General features: G+C 46.4%; 1 protein-coding gene across 3 annotated transcripts in view; it reads left to right on the top strand.

Moving 5' to 3' along the window:
- The first annotated feature begins 1,946 nt into the window (after window positions 1–1,946).
- Window positions 1,947–24,077, top strand: part of LOC135903203 (cytochrome P450 3A8-like) — a 63,900-nt gene continuing 41,769 nt past the window's right edge. The window contains exons 1-3 of one of the 3 annotated variants that reach the window (XM_065433609.2): window positions 1,949–2,238; window positions 20,438–20,533; window positions 23,414–23,638. In XM_065433609.2, the coding sequence (XP_065289681.1) occupies window positions 23,459–23,638 (180 nt within the window). In that variant the 5' untranslated portion in view covers window positions 1,949–2,238; window positions 20,438–20,533; window positions 23,414–23,458. Of the gene's footprint in view, window positions 2,239–18,236; window positions 18,314–20,437; window positions 20,534–23,413; window positions 23,639–24,077 lie in introns of those variants that run through there. The other 2 variants (XM_070533658.1, XM_065433610.1) reach the window with 2 other exon arrangements.

Below are 24,077 nucleotides of genomic sequence, written 5' to 3'. Positions count from 1 at the left end.
TGCACCTTTCGGAGGCCAGCCAAGAACGCCAGCACTACGTTCTTGAAATTTTTGCACAGCTCTGGTGGTGTGCACCGGGCTCAGGTTTTGTTGGAACAAGTAGCAGTCATCTTTAAATGGCCCGTGCAGAGCGTCTGGCAACAAGTGGTAGTCCAGAACTTCGCTGTGAGCGATAGGGACAGTCGGATTAGCGGACCGAGGCCCTCTTTGCTAATTCCTCCCCAAGCGTTGACAGCATAGCGGCCGCTGCTGTAGATCTCGGAAACATACCCAGATTCGTATCTACACGAAAAGAAGGGAATGGATAATGGTCTTTTCGGATGAAATACCCTTTGCGCGTCCGAAGAACTTGTAGTACCTAAAATATCGGAAAGAAAAGGAAAATACCCGCTCTTGTATGGTCTCTATACCTGGCGCTCTTGGTCCCATCTATATGAAAATGCCGATTCATCTGAGAATATGACCTCCTTCCATTCTTCAGTCGTCCAGCACTCATGCGCCCTGCCACATTCAAGGCGGTGGCGTTTGTGGCGCTCCGTAAGGCGTGGGTTTTGTGCCGCGACAAATCCACGAAGACCAGCCTCTCGCATGCGCCTTCTAATTGTTTCGTCACTGGCTTACAGGTTGATGACTGTCTTGATCTGGCCGGCGCTCTAAAAAGTAAAAGCAACGGCTGCAGCAACAATGAGAACGTCGGACTCTTCCGACGTGCATCGGTGTTGTCCCGATCGGGCTGCATCATTGAGTCGGCCATCTTCATACCTGCATGTTTGGATTATTCGGTTGACCGCAGCTATAGACTTTCCTGTGAGCCGGCATATCTCACGTTCAATTATACCTTGTGAACTGAGCTTAATTATATTTATCCCCAAATTCATCGGCCCTCCTTTCGGCATATTGCCTCGATTGGAATAGGTCGGAATTAGCGTAACTGTCATTGTTTAAATGTGTTCGTATCTCTTTATCAATCGAGCCGCCGATATCATCACAGTTGCATCAGACGAAAACGCCACCCTTTGCCAGCGCTAGTCACGGTCACCTACCACAAATATTTTGAGTAAATGATAAATGCGTCCGACATGAAAAATTCAAAAAAGAATCCCAAGCACTAGAACACGAAGACACGAGTGCTTATGCTCCAATGCCAGTGCATGCGCACACACAGCTTGCCACAGACACCACATGCCCAGCCTCCCTTGACAAAACGTTAAGGAGCACCTAGGGCTACCGTTTTGGAGCAACGTCACACAAGCTAGTACTAGGGAGCCAACCTTGCTCGCTAGGCAGACCGCGCAGACCACGGTACTACTTTTTCCACGGCCGAGCTCCGCCGGCGATGCCGATTCGGCGAGTGCGTTGCCGATTCTGGTCACCAGGATCAGGCCGCACTGCAGGCCTCTTTATGCAATTTCATCAACACGCGGATTTTTTTTTTTTAATCCGGCGGAAAATTGCGCGGCACGGGGATTCGAAGCACGGCCCTTTTTTGCACGCGAGGCGGATGCTCTACCTCTACGCCACCTTTGGATGAATGCAAAAAAAGCCCGCAATAAGCATTTATATGGAACAAAAATAAACATTTCCTCATTTCACGAGGCATCTTGCGTCTTTATGAAATTGCGCGAGGCACATATATATTCGATGGAGGCTTGTAAAGATCGCTCGCAATCAATTTTGCTTAACAAAGGATTTAGCACAAATACCGCGCGCGTTCGAGCAGTGGAAGCAAAAATAAAAGAACAGCGCAGCCGGCGTGACGCGTACCAGCTAGCACTCAAAACGCGGGAGCACAATGCTGAAATTAATGCCGGCGGCTTGGTGCGCTGCAGTCAATTGGGCCGCTGGGCCCTATGGGAGTGTCCGCTCTTGTTGCAATCCTTTCTCCATGGCGCGGTGGCGTTTGCCGCAGCAGCCAGATAAGAACGAAGCCGCACTCCAGAGATATGGTATGCCCTCGAGGCAGTAGTGCTATGATAACTCAACTATCTAATTTCGTATGTTTTTCTGCTCTCTCACCAAGCGCGCGCTTGACGAAAGCGCTGTCATAAAGAGCCTTTAGAATATCGCCCATCCTAGACGCGCGACCAGCTACAACTTCACTGCTGCTGCAGGCCGTGAAACAATGTAAATTACGCCCATTATTTCGTACAACTAGGTGCTTTTTTCGCGAGTGTAGATTGCTTATCACGTAGCCAAGCACGTCAATTCTACTGTGCTCTGAAGAAGTTCCGCGTTCAGGTAAGCGAAAGCTTTTTTTTTAGCACTGCCTTATCACACTGGCGTATGCACTGCCATATTTTATTTAGATACCGTGTCTAGTGAACATGACTATTTCTCACGTTCCTGCATTTTGGAAGTGTAATCCAGCGTTCAGCAAACACACGTATGCATAAATTGGAATTGGAATGGGGAATAAATTTATATTTGCCATGTCTTGTTTGCCTTGTTTTCCTGACGCTCCCTGGTTTCTCGCAATTAAAGTCTAACGAAAGTGTCAATCCCCTGTCGTCGCTGGTACACGACTTCTCATTTATGCCTACAGTATGCTTTCGCATTTTTCCATCGAAGCTGCTGACGTTACTTATGAGATGTACGCCACATGGAACATCGGTAACGTTGTTGCTGCATCCAGTGTAAGTATACAATGCATATCGTCAAGGATGACATCTTATATTGACAGTATGCGTGTATATTTCGTGCAAACTTGCCATGACGGTGCTCCAGTCCAGGAACGCAGGCGTGCTTTATTGTTTTGTTCGTATTTCGTGCTTTTTTTCCAGAGCACAGGAACAGAGAGTCGCGTCAATTATGTGAATTCTTGGATAGAACTTCATCAGGTGATTTTCTTCGAGCTCGAACTTTCCTGAACAACAAACTTGCCCTTAAATATATTTTTTTTCATCATACGTTAGTGGCCTTGACTAACTTACTGATTCCCTGCACGAAAACATATATTCGCGCATGCCCACGGAAGCATCTGTCACTCTAACTTTTTGAACAGAGACCCAAATGATGGCACATCTTCTTTCTTGCAACCGTAGAGCATATTCAGCTATAAATTGGGCAATAGACATATATAAAGGAGATTTATTGGGGTTCGTAGCGACTGGCGGTTCTAGGATGCACCGAGCAGTTACCGAGCTCGAGCCTCTGCTGCGCGCTTGATGCTGCCGATGCTGCTCACTCTGTGCGCACGTTCGTTATCTTCCTTACAATGGCCCCGAGGAAATAAAGGCGCCATCCTATCGACATAGTTTTCTGGAAGGATAGTAGAATAGTGGTACGGCTTGAGACGCTGAACGTGAACGACTTCGCGGTTACGACATCGCATGTCGGACGGCGCCGTTAGCGGCTCAACCAGGTAATTAACGGGTGATGTTCGCTCGAGAACGCGGTATGGCCCGTCGTACTTCGGAAGGAGTTTTCAAGCGAGCCCAGGCGTGCGGTGTAGCACTAGCAACCAGACGAGAGCGCCCGGGAGGAAAGCGGGAGTCGAGTTCTCGGCATCGTGAACGGCTTTTTGACGGTTCTGGTCGTTCGAGGTGAATCGGCGGGCGAGCTGGCCACATTCCTCGGCGTGTCTGGCAGCTTCCAAGATCGGCAAGCATTCGGATGGGTCCGGCCGGTAGGGCAGAATGGTGTCAATTGTGTGCGAAGGATGACGGCCGTAAAGAAGGTAAAAGGGTGAGAATCCTGTAGTGGCCTGAGTCGCGGTGTTGTAGGCGTAAGTGACAAACGGAAGAACTAGGTCCCAGTTAGAGTGATCAGGTGAGACATACATGGTGAGCATGTCCCCAAGAGTTCGATTAAAGCGTTCCCTGGTACCGTTAGCCTGTGGGTGATAAGCAGTGCATTTACGATGAACAATAGCGCATTCAGCAAGCAGTCGTTTGACGACTTCAGATAAGATGACTTTGTCGCTTAAGAGGAAGCTTTAGCTCGAGTGCCCCCAGCTAAACACATGCAAAAGGAGAATTAGTTTTTCTCGGCAACAACTGCACCAAACTTCACGAGGTTTGTTGCATTTAAAAGGAAAACTTAAAATCTAGTGACTGTTTGTTTCGAATTTTCGAGTTAGGTTGTAAATTTTTATTGAAAATCGGCAAAAATAGAAAATTTTTAAATCGCGAAACTATCAAGTTTACAACTCCGTCACTCAACAACAAAAAAGGATGATACAATTCTGTGAATGGCATATAATAGTACATCTAAAGCGGACAAAATTGATATCTTACACATGAATATAAAATAGTCTAGTATTATAGAAATACAGCTTTTGCAGAACCCTTGTAACCAACGCAATAAATTCACGTAAGATGTAAAAGCGCATATAGAATTTGTCAGCTTTGAATTATCTAATGGTTGCCATTTACAGAACCACGGTACCTGTTCTTGATGCAGAGCTATGAATTTGTAAACTTCGTGCTTCTATTTTTTTCAGACGGTCGTATATTTGAAGATCTTTCTAATAAATTTCGGGCCCTAAATCGAAATTCCGCTTCCAACAAGCCCTATTATTTAACATTCTTTCTCTAATAAAACAAATTTCATTAAAATTGATCTAGGGGTTATCTTAGAAAAACGTCCTTGCGTTTTACATGTATTTGAATAGTCCACGTCGGAGTTGGGCCCGAACTAAAGCTTCCTCTTAAAAGTTCACGTGGACCTCCATGACGTAGGAGAAAACGGCGAAGTATGAAATTGGTGACCTCCTGCTCTGTAGCATTTGGTAGAGCAGCGGTCACCGCATAACGGGTTAAATGGTCTACCTCAACTATTATCCACCTGTTGCCGGTAGGAGTCAACGGAAGTGGCCTGTAGAGATCTATGCCCACGTGATCAAAGGGTCGGGATGAGCATTGTAAAGGCTGGGGTTCACCGGCGGTGTTGTGCGGTGGCGCTTTGCGGCGTTGGCACTCATGACAAGAGAGGACGAACTTTCGAACGAAATTGTACATTCCCCACCAGTAAAGCGGAGGCGAAGTCTCTCGTAGGTCTTGAAGACTCCCGCGCGGCCACATTGAGGGTCGACGTGGAAAGAGGAGCAGAGCTCTGTTCGCAAGATTCTCGGAATTACGAGTAACCAGGTGCGTCTCTCTGAGGCATAGTTGCGTCGATATAGTAGCTGGTCTCGAATCGCAAAACGAGGAACTTGGCGCCGAAGCGTACGTGACGCCGGAACTTTCGACGTATCCGAGAGAAGGTCGCGCAGAGATGCAGTTTAGGGATAATTACGCTGTGCAGCAGCGATAGTGTCAACGTCCAGAGAGGTTAATGTACACTCGCAGGTGGAGTCGTCCCTGACCTTCGGGGGAAGCGGCGATCGGGATAGCGCGTCAGCGGCTGAGTGCTTTCGCCCGGAACGGTAAACCACGTGGATGTCATGTTTCTGGATTCGCAATGCCCAGCGGGCAAGGCGGCCCGATGGATCTTTGAGCGCCGACAGCCAACATAGTGTGGTGGTCGGTCACTATGTCAAACGATCGGCCGTATAAATATGGGTGATACTTGCCAAGCGCCCACACAATGGCCAAACACTCCTTTTCTGTAAAGCTGTAATTGGTCTCCGCCTTGGTTAACGTTCGACTCACGTATGCGACGACGTATTCTGTGTGGCCAGGTTGACACTGTGCCAACACAGCGCCAAGGCCTACACTGCTTGCATCGGTATGGATTTCGGTTGGCGCTTCAAGGTCAAAATGGCGAAGATTGGGTGGCGTCGTGAGAAGACGGCGCAAGGTTGTGAAGGTGTCGTCACACGCTGGAGACCATCATGAGAAATCTCTAGCGCCACCAAGGAGCTGCGTGAGAGGCGACATAATTGACGCAAAGTTTCGAACGAATCACCGGAAGTAAGAGCAGAGGCCTATGAAACTGTGGAGCTCTTTCATAGTGGTAGGTTTTTGGAACGTAGTAACAGCGCGTAGCTTCTCAGGATCCGGGCAAATGCCCTCCCTTGACACGACAAGGCCTATAATTGTGAGCTGACGAACAGCAAATCGACACTTCTTCAGGTTAAGTTGCAAGCCAGCGTTGGTCAAGCAAGTGAGTACGTGCTGCAGGCGGAGCAGGTGCGTTGCGAAATCAGGGGCGAACACCAGAATGTCGTCAAGATAGCAAAGGCACATTTCCATTTGAGGCCACGCAGAACATTATCCATCATTCTTTCGAACGTAGCAGGCGCGTTGCAGAGTCCGAAAGGCATGACGGTGAATTCATACAAGCCGTCTGGTGTAACAAACGCCGTTTTCGGGCTGTCGGCCTTTGCCATCCGAACCTGCCAGTAGCCTGACCGCAAATCCAGCGAAAAAAAGAACTCAGCTCCCTATAAACAGTCCAGAGCATCATCGATGCGTGGTAATGGATAGACGTCCTTCAGCGTAATCTTGTTCAACCGTCGAAAATCAACACAGAAGCGGACGGAACCGCCTTTTTTTTTGTGACGAGGACCACGGCAGAAGCCCATGGGCTTTGGGAAGGTTGAATGACGCCTGGACGGAGCACGTCACCGACCTGGTTTGCAATGGCGCGCCGTGCCATCGCGGACACGTGATATGGTCTTTGTCGCAAGCGGTGAGTGAGATGCAGTGTCGATGTAGTGCTCGACCGTCGATGCACGGCCAAGAGATGTTTGCGCAATGTCGGAAGAACGGCGGAGCGGCTGAAGGATTGCGAGTAGTTGAGATCGCTGCGAACGCGTCAGATCTTCGGCGATGAATGGGCTGAACGCACCAGTCCATGTTCAGTCGGGTACGGAGAGGGCACTCAATTCATGGACGGCAGTAGAAGGCACTTCGTCGAGGATGGAGACAATTCGTGTTGAATCGACCGACTCGACGTAACCAAGGCATTCGCGGCGGAGCAGTGATAGCGGCGATGAAAGATTATTGTAAATGGGCATCGTGCTGACACCGGCGGCAAGGTCAAGAGCTGCAAAGGGCGAAGGAAGCGCTTTTCGGGAAACAAAGTGATGAGAGGGCATGAAGAAGACCGTCCCGTAGGATATGGTACTACAGAAGACTAGTACGAATGCTGAAGAGCACGGGGGAATACAGGTTCGTTCACAAGTTTTGCAGCAGGATGAGCATCGACGGAGGCCAGGTCACCTAGGTGGAAAAGTTCAATCTCAGCCTGAGCGCAATTGATGATGGCATAGTGGCGCGAGAGAAAATCGCATCCGAGAATAACGGCGTGGGAGCACGATGAAAGAACTATGAATTGAATTGTGTACAAAAACCCGCCGTGGTTGCTCAGTGGCAGTTGTGTTGGGCTCCTGAGCCCGAGGTCGCCGGATCGAAACCCGGCCACGGTGGCCGCATTTCGATGGGGGCGAAATGCGAAAATGCCCGTGTTCTTAGATTTAGGTGCACGTTAAAGAACCCCAGGTGGTCGAAATTTCCGAAGTCCCCCACTACGGCGTGCCTCATAATCAGAAAGTGCTTTTGGCACGTAAAACGCCACAATCTAATTTTGTACAAAACGCCTTGTATGGTCACACGGGCAGTACACAAGTAGCGGTAGGGCAAATGGGTTGAGCACTCGCCGTTCGAAACGAAAATACGGACAGAGACGTCGTCACTTTACGAAACGAACGGCAAAATCTGGCAACCATAATTGAAATAGCGGCACCGGTATCGACGAGGTCGACTGTAACGACATCTTCGATAAATATATCAATGACATTTATTTATTTATTTATTTATTTATTTATTTATTTATTTATTTATTTATTTAAAATACTTTCATCGCCCAAAGGCACTACAGAACGGAGTGGGGGAAAATGGCAAGGCGCGCAGCAAACAAACAAAAAATGTTACAAGGCGTCTTGTAAAGCGATCTTGAACTAGTTGTGATCAGTTATGCTGGCGATTGTGGAGGGAAGGTGGCTCCATGCGACACTTGTTCTAGGAACGAAAGAGTCATTACACAATTTTGTGCGACAAGAAGGTAGACCTACCTTGAAGCGATGATCGGTCCTTGAAGATATGTAATGAGGTTGATGAAACAGAACTTCCTTCATCTCGTTGTTATAATAATAGATTTTATGAAAAAGGCTAAGGTGAGATGACTTTCGACGCAACGAAAGGTCAGGCAAGTTTAGGGTTTTCTTGATAGATGTGACACTGGAATGACGTGAATAATTCGATAAGATGAAACGTGCTCCGCGATTCTGAATGGCTTCAAGAGTTTGAGTGTAGTCTGAGTAGGATCCCATACGGCGCATGCGTACTCTACTTTAGAACGTACAAAGGTTTGGTAAAGGTTTTGTACATTGGCACATAAAGGAGGAGGACTTCGGCATGTCGACACTTGCGCAGTTCTTGCCTCAGGAACTGCGTCGTCTAGTTTCCCTCTTCGTTAGAGACCGGTCGTCGACGCACAGGTGAAAGCGATCGGCGACGTGGGGAGGGTGATCGGAGGCGTTGGAAGCGAGGACGGCGATCAGTCTGGGAGCGAGCTGGTGATGAGCGAAGGGTCCGTAAGGGGCATTTGAATCAGGCGGCACATAGGGCGCTCGGCAATCATCGAACGCCTGCGATCGGCGGCGGCAGAGCCTTGCGACATGACCGGGATGCCTACATGCGGAGCACATAGGGCGATTGTCCGGCGTGCCCCACGGGTTAGCGACAGCAGTGGTGGTCCAGGGGACGGGAGGGGGAGGGCGGTGAACAGGCTGCTGGAAGTGACGCACGGGCACATTGCGAGGGGCCATTGCAGCAACCGTAGCATAAGTTACTAGTGTAGTCACGACATCCTGCTGATCGTGATCGTAACGTGATCCTCTTCATGGATCACGTTACGGAGATGAGACGGCAAAGTGCTGGCAGACTCCTGAGTGACGGACACCAGAGATAGCTGTCGTGGGACTTCTTCGTGGACAAAATCCTTGATTTGGGTCATCAGGGAGGCTTCTTCTGGGCCGGTGGTCAGGCTGCAGAGTGACGCCGCATTGGGTGTGGGATGTCGCCTTGTCAGAGCTCGCTGCTTACGTAATTCATCATAGCTCTGGCACTAGCTGATGATGTCGCCAACAGTGCGCGGGTCCTTGGCCAGAAGCATCTGGAACGCGACATAATCGATTCCCTTCATGACGTGCTTGATCTTTTCCGCTTCCGTCATGGCAGCGTTCACACGCCTGCACAAATCTAGAACGTCTTATATATAGTTGGTGAATGTCTCACCCATGTCCTGTGCGCGTGTACTCAAGCGCTGCTCGGATCGGAGTTTCCTCACGGCGTGTCGGTCAAACACTTCTGTAATCGACGTCTTAATCGCCGACTATGTTCAATTATCCCTCTCGAGAATTCTGAACCAGAAAATGGCCACGCCAGCGAAGTAGAATGATACGTAAGCAAGTTTGTCCGAGTCATTCCATTTGTTGTGCACGCTCACCCTTTCGTAGGACGACAGCCACTCTTCAACGTCCTTGTCGTCGGTTCCGCTGAATATAGGAGGCTCCTGCTGCCGAACTGTGCCAGCGCAAGGGACGGGTGGCGATAAAAGAGTCTGCTGGTCGGCGTCCGGCATGATGGAGGGTAGCGTCCGATAACGGAGTTCCAGGATGGTAGAATGGAACGTTACCCCGCACGGCTCCACCACTTATAAAGCAGATTTATTGGGGTTCGTAGCGACCGCCGGTTCTAGGATGCACCGAGCAGTTCCCGAGCTCGAGCCTCGGTTGCGCGCTTGATGCTGCCGATGCTGCTGACTCTGTGCGCACGTTCGTTATCTTCCTTACAAAAATAATGTGGATGGCCACTCCTAATTTCTTTTTCTTAATCTTCCCACTTTCCTGCGAGTGAAAAGAATAACAGCTAGCTAGAGGCTTGATTTTTTGTTTGCTGCGACCATAAGAAGCAGGCAGACGTTGAAGCCAGAGATAGCGTAGGAGAAGTTAACTTCAATGTCTAATTGAAATGAAAATAGAATAAGAAACATGGACAGAAAGCAACTCGCTCCATGTAGGAACATATCCCTCATTCGCATTACGCTCGGGGGAGCTTCACTATTAGGTTGCCGGCTCGGCCGTTTTCCCGTCGATTTGGCACGTGTGTATGTGTGCGATATTCGCCCTGGCAGCTTTTTATCTGTTTTAATGTGAAGCATTCTTTGCCTCATACCAGCTATTTGGCAGTAGATAAGTAGGTTACGGTCTCGCTTTGTTTCGGGCAACGACATTACCAAAAAAAGTAGATAAGCTTAGCAGTAATTATTTCGGAATATGCGTTCTTAGGTTACAAGACGGAATGCACTGCCCTTCCACATAACAGTTACTGGAACCCGAAAGCGCATTTAGCAGACATTAGTCCACTGTTCGGATCTACGTTCGGTCTCTCTGCGTTTCAGCCCGACGTGATTTCCACCACGCCTCCTGCGCAGTGTCCTGTAGTTTGACGTGCGCGTCACGTCGCGTACAACACGCGCGAATTCCCATTAGGCCACGCGCGTAGGAATGACAGTATGTCACGTGCGCTTCGTCCCATACTAAACAGTTGCTCAGCAAAAGTGAGAGCGTTCCAGTTTCTCAAACGATCATTTTCGGAAATTGCTTCACTTTTGACCGTACCACTGCCATACCATCGCCGTGACCGTCGTCTTGGTGCTGTCGTCACGTAAAAGCACTTCTTGTTCAGCTAGTTGGTAGCTGTTCATTATAAAATATGAAGGCGCCAAATAAACGGACACACAATGTGTGTCCGTTTATCCACACTGTGTCCACTTATCGGTTTATCCACACTGTGTGTGTCCACGGACACACACAGTGTGGACTGTGTGTGTCCGTTTATTTGGCGTCATATTTTTAATGTCGTCACATATATGCTCGCATCACACACACAATTGCTCGTCATACACAAACATGTTAGTATATCTGCTAACGGACTGCAGATGTCGAAGCTATGATAGATATCCGGATGCCTGCAAAATGCCTCTCATACCAACGGTTCCTGCACTGCCTGTGATGTGCATAATTTTTAATCTTCCCCGTTTGAATGAAGAGTTAGGTTTGAGTCGAAGCACTGTAGGTTCATTCCATTCCAAATATCCCAGACGTGTCGCTCGACCATGTCAGATTGTCTTGTAGAAGATCAAGGATATTTACTGCTTTGGCCATAGTCACTTCCCAGTATATATATTTCCTGGAAAAATATTGCCGTCACGCGAAGTGCTTCCAAAGTTTGCTCAAGTAAGTGAAACGTGGGCAATATAACTTAAAACTATTCCATACTGATTTTATTGCAATCTTATGAAGTGAAATTTATCTAACCGGCAACGCAAACACCGTGGGTGACCCACAACGTTATTTGAACAGGTCAATCAAACGTTATCGTTCGTATAAGAGGTCACTTTTGTTTGCTTTGAAACCAAGTAGCATTGTCTTGACATGCTTTTCTGATCTGATTAGATGCCAAGAGGCGATGAGAGCACACAAGTGGAGAGCATTACGGTGGTTGTGAGCTAGAACAGTGAAACTAGGTAACAGGATGAGGAGGGTGACGCCGGATTCTGCGATTGGTCCGCTTCCTGTTGATTAGCTCGTGGTGCCAGGTAGAAAATCGCGACAGCATGCAAGGGAAGGTTAGAAATAAAAATGCCGCTAAAATGGACCATCGTTGAAGAAGAGTGGGTAGAGTTGATTAGACGTACCGAAAGGACTTGGAAACGTTATGCTGCCATTCAAGAAAATTAATTATTATACACACATAAATCTAATCTTTTCGGCAGCTCCGAGTAGGCACTTCTAGAGCGATCGGTGGGCATCCATCTTTTATTTCTTTTGGCGCGATTAGTTTTTGCTTATTCTGAAAAGAAAATCGATTTCGTTTGACATACTAGTGCGTCTTTAATGCATACCCGTCAATTTGACGTGGTGAGTTCTTGACTTTTTGTGACGTCGACTTCCTGCTGCACCAAGGCGAAGTGGGTGCAGCAGGAAATATTTTGGCCAATAGCGAAGGCTTAGTGGCAAAAATTGCGCAGAATCGAAAGTATTTTTTTTTCTTTTGTACAGCTTAGCCAGCTTATACGTTGTGTACACGTTATATCAGATCGGGAGTTTCCATGGTTTGCGGAACTATGCGGACAGACAAGCGAAGTGTGGCTTACCCGAAAACTTTTTTCCCCCTCGTGGAGGGCTAATGATGAAAAACTGGAATAGAAACAGATTAGAATATCAATAGGCTACAGCGTTCATGGTGTGGCGAGAAAATTGATATAAAGGTATTTTCGTGTGTATAGCTGCAACACTTCGCCTGCTGAACCTAGAAAGGTCTCTCTTTAATAGTAGGGCTGTTTATTGGGAAGATCGGTAAGAAAATGTGCTTTAGGAGCCCAAAAGTCTGACAACAATTTGCCGAATTGCCCAATTTTACTGCAAAAATTGCTATCGATTTGTTCATTGTCATTGTTTTACTTGAATTTACTAGCGCTATACTTTACATGAAAAATCTTCGCGCCATGCATTGCGGAGATTTTGTATAATAAAGCATGAAAAGAACGCCAAAATGTCGGTCTTGGTCCATTTATAGCCCTGATTTTCGCATTGAAGTGGTCAATGCGACAGAAATATGACACAAAGCGTATAAATAGGCCTGTTTGTTGGCCTTCCATAGAGTCAATAATATTTTTGTTTTAGGAGAGGCATTAATTATATAAGTTCTTCTCTGAAACAGCGCTTGGCATACCTCCGATAACACTACTTCACCACAAACCGCCATAGCGGCGGTGTGTCAGGCGGTCGGCACGTGCAACTGGGACTGCAACGCGAATTCCCCCAGCTACTTGGGGCTTGACTGTGATAGCCAGTCTTAAAACCCCTTGTAAATATTTTATGTGCCTCCTGTGGTACATCCCAGAGCATTCCAGAAGCTGGGAGCTCGGGTGAGGGCTCTTTCTTAGTTCGCAGCTTCTATCGCAGCCCGCCTTCTTTTGCCGACGTTCCGGTTGGCACGTCACTCTCAGAAAACAAAAACTCTAGCAAACACACCTGAGATCTCATTCTGGAGTTGTCTGATACACGTGGAGCGTTTATCCCGGACGAGAAAAAAAATGTAGTATTTGGTGATGCAGTGCCGGCGAGTTCTACCGCGAGAGGCTGGGATCAAAAGCTGCGAGAAGGTGTGTATGAGCTGTTGCGTACACGCCTGTCAAAAGGCTAACTTTCTCGGATGTCACATTCGAGGACATTCGCAACATCATCGTCATCATGAATACAGTAATCATCATCATCAATTGTTTGCCCGAATTGTAAGCAAAGCAGGAATCACTCTCTTTTTGTTCTTCAAGAACCATGTTCTAATGTTTAACGAGCACAATGCCTGGTCCCAATTTTTTTTTATTCGACTAACTACAGACATCGAAAGGCGAACATTACATTGGAAACCCGTTTTCGCACAGCGACTTTTTTATTCGGCACTTCATATTCTTGCCTAGCAGAGAATGATGTCGGTCCTGGGCATAGAGAGCACGTCAAGAACAGTTCGAAATTGAAAATTTTACCAGTTTCCTTAGTTGGATGGGCTGAACTAAGTCGTCGTGCAAACAGGATGACTTCTCTTTTCAACTGCGATTTTCGGAAACTATTGTGACCACAATCGTGCTGCCTTTGAGAGGTACGGCAGGAACACAGGGCAATTAGAAGATTTTTAATAATTTTCTGGACTAGGCAACATAGCCGAGCCCTCAAGTGCTGAGTATAATACGCGTTATAGTGCCGCACTGCGCGTGCCTGAAGCACGGCAGCCATTTCGCTATGCGGTGAAGTGGTGGCGCAGAACTATGCCGAGTGTGTTTAAGAGGCCAAATTCAAAAGTTCACATCTCTCCCCCCTCCAAAAAAACAAATTTTTGAATGACCTTAACGCACGACCATTTTCGTGTGTTTTACGTGGCATTTTTTGAGTAAATTCAAGATCATCATCATCGTTGCGCCCACTGCAGGGCGCAACCAGGCGGCGCGTGCCTGAAGCACGGCAGCCATTTCGCTATGCGGTGAAGTGGTGGCGCAGAACTATGCCAAATGTGTTTAAGAGGCCAAATTCAAAATTTCACATCTCTCCCCCCCACCCCCCCCCCCCCCAAAAAAAAACAAATTTTTTAATGACCTTAACGCACGACCATTTTCGTGTGTTTTACGTGGCATTTTTGGAGTAAATTCAAGTAAGATCATCATCATCATCATCAGCCTGGTTGCGCCCATTGCAGGGCAAAGGCCTCTCCCATGCTTCTCCAACAACCCCGGTCATGTACTAATTGTGGCCATGCCGTGCCTGCAAACTTCTTAATCTCATCCGCCCACCTAACTTTCTGCCGCCCCCTGCTACGCTTCCCTTCCCTTGGGATCCCGTCCGTAACCCTTAATGACCATCGGTTATCTTCCCTCCTCATTGCATGTCCTGCCCATGCCCATTTCTTTTTCTTGATTTCAACTAAGATGTCATTAGCTCGCGTTTGGTTTCTCACCCAATCTGCTCTTTTCTTATCCCTTAACGTTACACCTATCATTCTTCTTTCCATAGCTCGTTGTGTCGTTCTCAATTTGAGTAGAACCCTTTTCGTAAGCCTCCAGGTTTCTGCGCCGTAGGTGAGTACTGGTAAGACGCAGCTATTATATACTTTTCTCTTGAGGGATAATGGCAACCTGCTGTTCATGATTTGGGAATGCCTGCCAAACGCACCCCAGCCCATTCTTATTCTTCTGATTATTTCCGTCTCATGATTCGGATCCGCAGTCACTACCTGCCCTACGTAGATGTATTCCCTTACGACTTGCAGTGCCTCGCTGCCTATTGTAAATTGCTGTTCTCTCCCGAGACTGTTAAGCATTACTTTAGTTTTCTGCAGATTAATTTTTAGACCCATTCTTCTGCTTTGCCTCTCCAGGTCAGTCAGCATGCATTGCAATTGGTCCCCTGAGTTACTAAGCAAGGCAATATCATCAGCGAATCGCAAGTTACTAAGGTATTCTCCATTAACTTTTATCCCCAGTTCTTCCCAATCCAGGTCTCTGAATACCTCCTGTAAACACGCTGTGAATAGCATTGGTGATATCGTATCTCCCTGCCTGACGCCTTTCTTTATTGGGATTTTGTTGCTTGCTTTATGGAGGACTACGGTGGCTGTGGAGCCGCTATGGATATCTTCCAGTATTTTTACATATGGCTCATCTACACCCTGATTCCGTAATGCCTCCATGACTGCTGAGTTTCGACTCAGCAGTTTCTAAGTAAGATAATGACAATCAAAAAATCAATAGTGGTCTTGCCAGTAAAAAGCGGTCAATATGGCAAATAATTTTTCAAAATTTGGGGCACCATAAGTACTTTTGCTGACATTCTGACCGAAAGCTTAAAGAAACACTACTGCATATTGAATAAAAGCCTTTCTAGGTTCCGCAGCCGAAGTTGTGCAGCTATACGTACCAAACTCACTAATATTAATTTTTTCGCTGAGCCATATTTGGCGTACTTGTGCTAAGTTTAGAAACACGTTACGTGACATTTTTTTTCCAGGAAGATATACTGGGAGATGACTTTGAGCAAGGCAATAAATATACACAATTTTTTTACACGAACACATTAGATGTTCAAGCTACGCGGCCGGGACATTTGGCTTGGGATTAATCACCCTGTAGTGAAACATGTTTGTCACAGGCATGGAAACTTCGCAAGTGATTAGCCGGCACATTTCACCCAATCTTAAGTTATGTTTAGTTTTCGCCACTCAAAAAATTGTTTTGACATTTCCCTTTCCAGTTGGAAGCGAAGAAAAATATCCCGCGTCACAAAGCTTTTGAAACCTTGGAAGAGCAACAGAAACCACTTTCTGGCCACTTTCAGCATTCAAGTATTTATTTGATGCTGCGGTAGTCATCCTCTTGCGTGTATCATCCCCCAAGTCAGGCTTACGAAAACCACTGAATTTAACTATCAGCACTTGAAAACCGCAGAGCGTCATTCTTCTGAAAATAAAAAAAAACTGTACAATAAAACACTAGGTGAGTAAGAGACAACAAATCTATAATTGTATCAAGAAAACTGAATTCTGGATTCATGACATTCTATATATATATATATATATATATATATATATATATATATATATATATATATTCATTGATTAAAATGAAGTCACTTGGTTGTAGCACTGAATATTTCAGGGCAGAACGAAAAAATGGATTACGGACTTGGTGATTTCTCGTGACTGTTCCAGATAAATGGCAAATCGGAAACTCACGTCACTCGTTGGCAACTGCTAGGGTGGTGATTAGGGGCGTGGCAGCGGCGCTCTTCGAAATTTCGATTTTCAATTTGTGGATTTAGTTAGACGGAATTCAATACTCTACAGCAATTAGCAGCGTCGGACATAAATTTACCATTTTGGAAGTGGTTTTCAACTCTTTGGATAACGAATTTCAAGTCTCGCATTACGATGGGTCGTCAGACTTTTCCGGTTAAGAAGTTAGCCTATTTTTTTATGATTACCTGCGTAACTCTCGTCTCGAGTCCTCTTAACATGACTTAACTTAAACAAATCCACGGATTTTAAGTGCCAAAATCACGATATGATTATGAGACACGCCACAGTAGGTGACTCCGGATTAATTTTGATCACATGGCGTTCTTTATCCTGCACCAAATTACTTGTACACCCGCGTATTTTATTTCGCCCCCATAGAAATGCTGCCGCCGTGGTAGAGATTTGACCCCTTGCCCTCAGGCTCAGCAGTACAATGCCAAAGCCACTATGCAACCGCAGCAGGTTTAAAATGACTTCTTTCCTTCCTTGTGGAATGTGCGCAATCTAAGGCTTCTTCTTGAAAAAAGAACAGCTTCAAACGCCCGTGGCTGTGGGGGTAAAACCAAATACCAAGAAATTGCCTTAAATATTGCATCTTCCCTCTTAGGACGTGTAGGGAACAGGCCCTGCTAACGTATTTATACAGCACTGAACACGTTCCGAGTCTTAGGATTGCGCTGCTCAAGGCGGGGGAAAAAGTAGACCTACCCTGGACATTCGAAGATATCACATGCAACCTAATTGTACCGCGACTGCAGTCAAAGTGCTGCATTCCATGTACAGAAGCCAAGTCAGTAGTATCGAAGCATTTGAACACGAATTACCCAAATCACCTCTCAGTATACACAGATGGCTCTGGCAAGTAGAAGAAGATGCTGCGCAGCTGCAGTCTATATTCCCTCTCTTAGATATGCGTCCACTGACCATCGGGACTGTATAACCTCGTCGAGAGTCGTCGATGGCATGGAAATAGCTGCTGCTCTGTGCAAACTAAACTTGGTCTCCACAGAATGTCGATCTCCTTACGCACTCAAAGGCCGCGTTACAGGAACTCTACCAAGGTCTAGCGACCATCAAGTTCCCCCGCAAATGACTAGCCCTTGTGAAAGAACACGACGACAAAGGCTTTGCAGTAAAGGTTCAGTCGATTCGTTCCCACACTGATATTTCTGGCAACAAAAAAACTGATGCTTTTGCATACGTAGCGCTCTATCATCTTCCGAATTGAAGGCCCCCACAATTAACCAAGTTAAAGAATCTGACATTTGAAATCACTTTGAATCACTTTGAGTACGACCACATATTTTCTGTGCAACCAAGAGATTTCGTCAAGAGGAAGCATTACTTCTAAGTCGAAGGACAGGATCTGTTAGTACACAAGCATGATTATTTAAGACGAGACTTATCAATTCTCCCAACTGCACGGTATGCGACGAGGAAGCAGATGTTGAGCACTTTTGGTGGTGGTACCCTAAATTCCAAGGTGAGAGAGCCGCTCTCTTGGAACATCTGCAAGAAAACTACCATCCACATGCCTGCTTGCAACACCTGACAGACGCCGCAAGGCAGCTTCGACATCTGGCACGCAGTCTCACACTGACCAAGTGGAACTCGCCAAACTTACGACTTACACGACTGCATCGACTAAACCCCTCCCTGCAACTCCTACCTCCACTCGGACTTTCTCGACGTGAAGCTAAGCTTCTCTGTCGCCTTTGGTTAAGAGTTGCCTCCACAAAGGCATACTCTACATTAATTGGAATGAGTGACAGTGCAGCATGTGAGGTCTGTGGCACTGAAAAAAACATCGATCACCTGCTGAGCCAATTTCCACGATACACCCCAGAAAGACAAGAACTTGTCACAGCTTTCCGAAAACTGGACAATCGGCCGCTTTCTGTGCAGGTGCTGCTTGAACACCGCCCCCATCGCCCGTCAGCCCATAAAGCGGTGAAGGCGCCTTTGTGCTTTTTAAGGACGACGGGCTTGTGCGACCATCTGTGACTATTGCAATTTCTGTAAGACCACACACGTCAGCGAACTCACCACAATTTCCTTCTTTCCTTCCCTCCTCTGTCTCTCCGTTATCTTTGTTTCCCCCTTTGCACTTCCCCCGGTGTAGGGCAGCCAACCGGACGTTATTCTGGTTAACCTTCCTGCCTTCTACTTATCTATTTCCCTCCCCTCCTTGTGTTCTCCAGATGGTGGTAGACAGAAGAGAGAACCATCGACAACATTCGGGAAACTTCCGATACGGGCCGGCGTGTCCTGCGCCGAGGAAGTACGTTTGACATCTGTTAGCCGTTGAAAAGTGGTCACCGGTGAAAGATATACAGCTGCATGCGTCATTATCCTTTCAGAAGAAATATGTCGTCCGCGTATGCCCACCTGATCTTGCCTGAGTACGCTACAACACAGCGCAACTTTAGGCTTATTTCAACGAATAAACATTTTTGTAATTCGGTTCGAATGCAAAGCAACAAGTAAAAATTTGCTTTTTTTCACAGAGCTGCATCCACAAACGCGCGCTCTGAGCCACAGCTATACATTAAATTATCGGAGGTAATTATTCTCATAGAAAAAGCCTGGTCATTTTGCAAAAATATCTTGGTGTGCTAACCATCGGCACAAAATATTTAACACCATTCAGGGTGTAAATCAGTTTGTCGCCAGACGAGCACGGTTAGTGTACGATTACAAGAACACTTACGACATCATCTCCCTTAAGGAAGGGAGTTGGTCGAACTGCGAGCTAAATGAAAGAACTGTCTCTTCCAAGGCTTGATGTGCTTTCCATTATTACTTAACATTACTACTGATACTGAACTAAAGGACAAATAACTCTTCCGTAAATAACCTAGAAGAAAGGGGGTTAACAGAGGGGCCCGATTTTTATTATTAATATCATAAGAAGCCAACAAACACTGACACCGAGAACAACGTTGGGGAAAAAACTTGTGTTTAATAAATGAAATATAGAAACAATAAATATGATGGAAATGAAAGTGGATGAAAAGGCAACTTGCCGCAGGTGTGGAATGAACCCACAGCCTTCGCATTTCACAACCTTCCATAAATATCTTACGAAAGAAATGCCACAGAGGTGGATTTGAACTGAGAAACTGGAAACGTGGAAGATGGACACTCTAACCACTGTGCTACACAGCAACTTTTCTCTCTCTTCATGGTATTTATGGCAGTGCGCAAATGGCCACTCATAATGACAGTGGCTATGAAGCAATGATGCAGTCAGAGTATATGCATACAAGTTATATTCGCAGTGTCAGTCCCTATGGAACACATTCAATGGCCACCATGAAACAAGCTGTTCGTAATTCCAGAGTCCATTAGAATTAGAATTTTCTCAACGAGGTTGACATTAATGAATACCTCGCCAAGATGGGGTATCATTCTGATCGAAAGTCACATTCATCACGAACATCTTTTAGGAAAACAACGATTCAAGCAAAATGCGGTCTTGAAGACATGCTTAGTTCTGCGTCACTGTACTGCATACGCGTTTTCTACAAGCTGTGCATTCCCATAAAAAAAGCATGGTAAAAATGTTTTTGCAATCAAAAGGTATTTTCGTTTCTTGTGTTAGCTACGGTCTATGTGATGTACCACATACAACTAAACATCGTTTTATTAGCTGCAAAGACGTCATCTTGTTTTGGCATATCCTGCAGAGTTCGCTGCAGGATATGCGGCATTGACTTCCGCGTCAATTCCCACATTTTGCAATACCTATTGCCAATCTCTTGTGACGATATACCGTTTGATATGCGCCACACGGCAGCCTCGTTGCATCTCTCCCGATATAGGTATCTGTACATGTAATTTGTCTAGAAGTTTCCGGGATATTTACGAGAAACTACAGTTAAACCTCATTATAACGAACTTTAATATATTGACAATAACCTCTTCTCAACAGAAGAGAATGTATTGAGAACCTCAATATAACGAAGTCTGTTTGCATTCGATTTCAATATAACGAAATCGCACTGCCGCCGCAAAGGCATGCCGAGGCAATAAATGGAAACTCTCGCGGATGCAGATGGTCCAATGATTGAATCACAATATGGCTTAAGGGAACTTCTTGCTGGGCAAGTTGGTATTGATTCATTATACATATTTTTCAGGCGCCGAAAAACAACACTCAGCACACAAGAGAGGACACGTACCTATATACCCTCAGTCAGCACCTGCGCAACAAGCTCACCCAAGCAGAAAGTACGGTAAGATAAGGCTTCTTCAAAAAACTTTTTGTCTGACTTATACAATGATAACGACGTTTCACTAACACACAAACTACCTTTCTTACTGATATCAAATGCTTCCATTACTTCCCTATATAGCTTGAGTATTTTCGTTTCTTCTGTTTGCTACCATCAATGTGGTGTGCCAGATACAACTTACCATCGCCTTATCAGCTGCAAGGACGTCAACTTGTTTTGGGATATCCTCCAGCCAACTCTTCAGACAGACTTCAGCATCAAACACTGAACTGTTCTCCACTCTTGTGTACTGTGTGTTATGTTTGTGCTTTAGAAATGTTCCGTATAAAGTCCAAGTGCGATAAGATCCTATCACGTACCGCGCACTGTGTGCTTTAGGTGCCAGTGAAGGCCTGAGAGGGTGAGACAAGAAAGATAGTGGCTTCACGAGTGCCGCCTACCTGCGCGAGCAAAAACAGAGAGAAGCAGCCGAGCGAGCTCGTGGTAACGCGATCGAGCGCGCGTGAGGATGCGGAGGAGGAAGGAGGGGGGAGGGGTAGTGCAGCTGAGCGCATACGCATGCGCGCACCCTGCTTTGGAGGTAACCTCTAGGGCGTGCAAATAGTGGGTGTGCCGAGAGGGCGTGGCACGTTGCAGGCTGTCTCCTCGCGCGTTTAGTATTGGAGGTTGCGTAATCTCTAGTTTCGGTGAGCCGTTAGACTTACTTAAGTTCGAGCGAGAAGCAGGCCAAGCATTTGCGTCCCAATGCTGGCGCTTCTCCTGATAACATCGTCCGAGTGCGGGCAACGCTACCAAAGGCGGGTGCAGAGTCCACGCGAAAGCGTGGTGGGCTTCTCGTAACTGGTACCACCGACGTGAAGATATCGTCGACGTACTGTGCGTGCCATGAAGCCGTATTATTCGTTGCCGACTCCCAAATTTATCAAAACTAAATGTTTCCTCATTCAAGTCGGCTTCATTCGATTGCCCGATAATTCGGAAAATTCAGCGGCCCCTTCCCGTGTAAAAAGAATCGATCGGCCACGGTACTTATTTGCATAAAATGTCGAATTTCAGTGCAACGAAATTTCGACATAACGAAGCGAATTGCAGATTTTACGAACTTCGTTATGTTCAGGTTTGACTACTGTACTGAGACAGCGAATCTTTTGATAATACGAACGTGATGGTACGCGGCTAGCCAGAAACGGAACATACAGTCGACATGAGCGATGGCTCTGGAGTAACTCGTTCATACCAGAAGCACATCATTTTGAATCATAATTTGTTCTATTGCTGCAGTAATGAAGTAGAGCGGAATCATCATTGTCGCTACATAAGGAAACTCTGGGAGGTACTAAATTTACTGGCATGCTAAATATTCTGAAATTTATTTTTTGTCATACCAACTAGTTATGGCCAACTAAAAAGCTTTTTTCTCATGAAGACACTTCATTTAATAAGATACCTTGCATCAGGTCGCATCTTCGACTGCAGAAGATACATTCGGTAGGCTTCAAGCATGTCCATAACAAATTTGTAGCTGTAACGAACGGATGCAACGGTAGCGAATACACATGTGGGTGTAAGAAGATACTTCGTATAGAATGCGCATAGATACCTTGCATTGGGGTTGTCAATCTTTTATGTGATTGGTGATGTTGTCGCGCACGCCCTTATTGCGGGGCGTTGTGAGAAAAATTGGTGCTGGAAAAGTGTAATGGAGGACGCAAGCCCAAAAAATGCCCTTTTTAGCACAATTAACACTGTTATGTTTTAATGTGTATTAACGTGATTGAACCCGGACATTTATCTTCTAGTGCTTCATTTTAACACAACTCACGCGTGTGGACATATCTTGCAGCACCAGGTATGCTCAGAAATAAGTGTCCTAAGATTTATGCTGCACATCTTAAACATCACTGCTTCCTGCTTGCGACTCTGGGTCATTGTCCTCAATTTCAAGCACAAAGACAGTCTTTGTCCAACACATTGAGGAAAGTAGATGATCGTCCTCTGAGTGAACAGACCATATTAGAGCACCGTCCCGACCGATCATCTGCTCAGAAGGCAGTGAAGGCACTTTTTTGTTTTCTCAGAACTTCTGGTTTGCTCGAGCGACTTTAACTGAAGTGCTCTCCGTACACGTATCTACACCTTCTCTCTCCCTTCTTTCTCTTCCCCTTCTCCCTTCCCCCAGTGTAGGGTAGCCAACCAGACTATTGACTGGTTAACCTCCCTGCCTTCCTGAATTCTACTCTCTATCTCTATCTCTGGGGCATTTTGCAGCGAGACTGTGTAGGAGAGCTTCACCAGCCTTTTTTTTTTGCGTGGCAGCAACGCGGAGTGGCGGCTAGGTCGGTATTGAATGTTAGTCAAAAACCAGCCATCAAAACAGCCTGCGTCGGAGCCTCGAAGCGATCCTATTACTACGGCGTCAGTGAGAAAGCACTATCGCCCTTAGGCAGAGCCGTCGCAACATAAAAGAACGTGGGTCGGATATAGCGGAGAGCATACAAATACTAAACTCCGATGCAGCGAAGCCTTTGATAAGTGTTGGATAGATTTAACCTAGAGGCAACCCCATAACCCTATATCTCGATAGGTGTGAGAAGTCTCTTGATGAAGCTTGGTTGCATTTGCTCTATTAGTTACTCAGAAAGAAAGTTGGCTTAGTGACCCTTGCGGCAATAAACACACAGCTTGGAAGGCTACAAACGAACCCAATGGTAACATTCACAAGGCTTGTCACGGTGCAGCATAGCTTCAGAAGCCGTTGTACCATTAAACATGAAATACGCACGTACAGTAGCCAACAACAAGATTGCTTCTTTTTATATTGGTGCATATATTGCTGTGTGAAGGATAGCGTGATTTATGGCTATTCTTTTGCGCTTCAAGGCCACCCAGCCAACGGGTACATGATAAAAGTACTCCGTATACGCCATGGAGATTGGAACATGGGATATGACGTCAGCACTTTTGTTGACTGCGGCCGCTTTGTGCATCGCCTGGATGCTCAAGAGAAAGCACCAGCAGCGTCTGTTCCGAAGATACCGGATTCCTGGTCCACAACCCAACCTCTTTTTTGGAAACTGGATGCAGCTCAAAGAGGATCCGCTTAGGGTAGGTGAAATGTAGTTGTTTACCTTTGTTTTCTGCTATTGCGCCAGTCGACATAAAAACTTCAGCGACGGTTACGATATTCCCAAATGCGAAATTTGAGCGCAGCTCTACACGTGTTTTCATGTCGTGATATATTGAGGCATCGAACCGATCACCGCCCCGACTAGCAGAGCCGCGATGCGTGGTGCTATCCGTAGACCAGCCACACAGTTACCAGTTCCCGCTGTTTGCAGCTCATTCAATCGTAATTTCTGCCGGGAAACGCTTGCGGCGAAAAATGTGCGTGAATGCGAGCTCTCTGATTCTTTTTTTTCTTTCCCCCCGGATGGCCGGCGCCGCCGCTGCGCGCCTGCGCGGATTCAGGCGCCATCTGATGGATTTTCAAGGTGGATTCCTCCGCTTTTCTCCTCGTGCACTCTACACTATCACAGTAGTCTTC

This window comes from Dermacentor albipictus, chromosome 2, assembly GCF_038994185.2.
Source record: "Dermacentor albipictus isolate Rhodes 1998 colony chromosome 2, USDA_Dalb.pri_finalv2, whole genome shotgun sequence".
Taxonomy (NCBI): Eukaryota; Metazoa; Arthropoda; class Arachnida; order Ixodida; family Ixodidae; genus Dermacentor; species Dermacentor albipictus.
Note: the sequence above shows the minus strand (reverse complement) of the source record. Positions and strands in the feature narration are given on the sequence as shown.